At 45.6% G+C, this 2970-nt stretch overlaps 1 protein-coding gene across 1 annotated transcript in view; it reads right to left on the reverse strand.

Moving 5' to 3' along the window:
• Positions 1-2970, reverse strand: part of T265_04994 (hypothetical protein) — a gene marked incomplete at both ends in the record, with an annotated part of 20452 nt that overhangs the window by 11803 nt on the left and 5679 nt on the right. Inside the window, one exon of the mRNA XM_009169884.1 lies at positions 1796-2020. Within this exon, the coding sequence (XP_009168148.1) occupies positions 1796-2020 (225 nt within the window). The remainder of the gene's footprint in view (positions 1-1795; positions 2021-2970) is intronic.

Consider the following 2970-nt stretch of genomic DNA (forward strand, 5'->3'; position numbering starts at 1 on the left):
GTGTGGGTGAGCTAGTGCTAAGAAAGTTGTGTAGAAGGGATGCTGTGACCTTTGGTCGGTTGGGGTTTCCACCCCTGCCCCCCGGTTTTTTCTAATGATCCTAAGTGGATTGACAACCACACCGTCACGTGTCAACTCGGCTTATCTAAGGACTGGCAATATTAGCAAAACACACCGGACGCCTAATTGGAATTGGAAGACTGTCCAGATGCATGCTGTGAACACCTGGTATACTAGCGCATCATTCAGCTATGTTCCTGTCCTCCGTGTACATTGAGTCAGGTTCAGTGAACGTTTCACACGATCGTTCGGACTCAGATCGCCATAGGTTTCCCCGGGCCGCACTTCTCCGTTTACGACTACATCAACCCATATTGTTGAAGTTCAAAGCTAAGTAGGCCAAAGTAAGGCAAAAAATCGGTACTACCGAGTTTGTCAGCCTTTTTACCTAATCTAAATGGATATACAAAATGATCCAGGATGTATGGATAGCTTGACGAGCCCTGCTGCCATACAGCACCATTGAACATGGAATTATCTGGTTGCTTTGCACTTACATCGTCGCCCCTAAATATCCGGTGCAACACAAGAAACATCAATCGTTGTACCACCTGATCGTCATGAAAGTTGAAATAACAGGATACTAAGACATGAGCACTCGATACTGAGATATTCTGTATGGTGAAAATATCGAGCTGGACAGAGGCAAGGACTACATACGCTTCAATCAACGACCGCGAGCTGTAGACCTCGGAAAGAAAAATTCAACAAGTGTCCAACGCCCATCAAGCGCCTGACTGCGAACGGCAAAGCTGGATCCGTGTGCGATTCCGCCTAACAAACAGCTAGAAAGAGTATCATGCATGACACAGCTCAGAATTTTGTGTGAAGGATAACTGAACACAATTGCTGCATTCCACAAGCCTGGCGGCTAAAATTAATATTAAAACGCATCAGATTTGTTCATTGCTATCTAAACAAACGTGCAAGTGCTGGTAGACCGGCTAGAGATGAGATCGCTTCTCGAATCGGGAAGGCCAGGGCAGCTTTTGCCAACGCGGCGTCAGTTTGTCTCTCGAGAGTAGAGTATACACCATAACAGTGTGACCCATACTGTTTTATGGATCAGGAACATGGCCCTACGGTTTGTTTGTATAGTTCGGGAACTAGGCGGCTATGTATTAAAGGCGATAGCTGTAATGCACGAGCGCCACTGACTGCGCGATTGGGCCATTTCTGCCAGTGTTAGTAACCATCGGTGGGTTGAGTCCCGGGGTTCCCATCCAGAGAGGCAGCAGTTGTCAACATGACTCGGTTTCCTGGGTAGTGTTTTCGTACTTCGTTGCTAGGTCATACACTGTCCACCTATTGGTCTTTTCCACTCAACACAGGGCTAAGCGAAAAGAGCTCTGAGGGGCAGACGGTCTTCTGGCATGCAGAGTACATGTCTTAACGGCGTAACCTATGAATAGTGAGTGATTCACTTAACACTCTTAGCTCACCAGCCTTCCTCTACACCAATTTCCAAGTAAGATGAATGGACTGTTTCACAACCTTCTCCGAAACTGCGAATTTTTTTGATGAACATGCAAGTTTCTGAGGTATATCGGTATCTAGACTCCTCCAGGTGGTAAGGCTTTTCAATGTCAAGTAGGCACAAGCTTCACAATTTTAAAAACTCATTAGAACATACTGAAGCGTGGCTGGCTAGAGAATTAACGAATATGGTATTTGCCACGCATCAAATAACCCACATTTCAGGCAAATCAATAACGGTAAAACCGGGACTGCTTACCGATCGTAACTAGCCCGAATGGGGTCGGGGGCGCGGTATATGATTTGACGCAGCGGTTGGAACTTATAACATCCAACCCAAAAACCAACCAAAATACCGAGTCCAAGAGCCTCGTGAGTAGCAACTGCGATTATAATGCGCAAATAAGGCCACTTGGACGTATCAAACCTTCGTCCGAAAATATGGTCAGCAACTTCAGTGAGGCCCATTGTGTGACACGATGTGCTGAAATGGTCATTTAGAACATTGATGTGAAAAAAATCGAAACGGACTGGGAGGAAGTTACAGCCCGTAAATCCGAGACGAACTGAAATGGAAACAATGCGGAGTGGCTCTACTCAAGAATACAATAAATGTTGCGCAGTGGCGGGAACGATGAAGGTAAGGCTTTTAATTGTGCGCACTCCGCACACCACCTGGTTCAAATGGGTTGTAAAACAATTGTTGCACAAAGCAGATTGCTTAATTGGAACTTTTCGAGAAAAAGCACGTTAGAGGAGATTCAAAGAAATGAGTGTTACCCATTTCCAACCCATCTAATCAATTTGACATTCTGCTCTCCGTTACTAAAGGGGGTGGTGGGAAGACGATAACAATCTTGAAGTATCTAATGGAATTTATGAGATACTTGTTATTTGTAACTACGTGGTACAGGTATTTTTCTACTTGCCGTCGCTATTCCGTACTGCGGAGTGTCGCTGCTCTCTTTGCACTACAGCAAAACTTGCATTTTAAAACAACGAAAGAAACATGAAAGCTGAGATACCGCCAGGTTACCCAAGCCTAGAGGATCAATCCAGGCACCGAGATCGGATTAAACCACAGACCTTCCGGTCAGTAAGTTTGTTTGAGTGGCCTCGAGCTCAGCAACAGGGTTGAAGGGTAGAATTAAAAAACTAAGTATCCAGCTCCTCCGCACGCAACAATATACATGACCTCAAGGCAAAGCCGTTACAACTGAAAGGAAGCTCAGTGACCCATAAACCAACTTCTGCATGAAGGAAATAGGTTTGAAAATCCATAGATAAGACGGACGGAAGCGAACAGAAATACATTGTGAAACTTAGTCACCCCGACCTGAAGACCCTCAACATCAAACAACGGAGCACCAGCACCGTCACGAAGAGACTGCACCTTACCGTTGTGTGACGGTTTGCGCACCTCAGCGATCCATT

Source organism: Opisthorchis viverrini (assembly GCF_000715545.1).
Source record: "Opisthorchis viverrini unplaced genomic scaffold opera_v5_88, whole genome shotgun sequence".
Lineage (NCBI taxonomy): Eukaryota > Metazoa > Platyhelminthes > Trematoda > Opisthorchiida > Opisthorchiidae > Opisthorchis > Opisthorchis viverrini.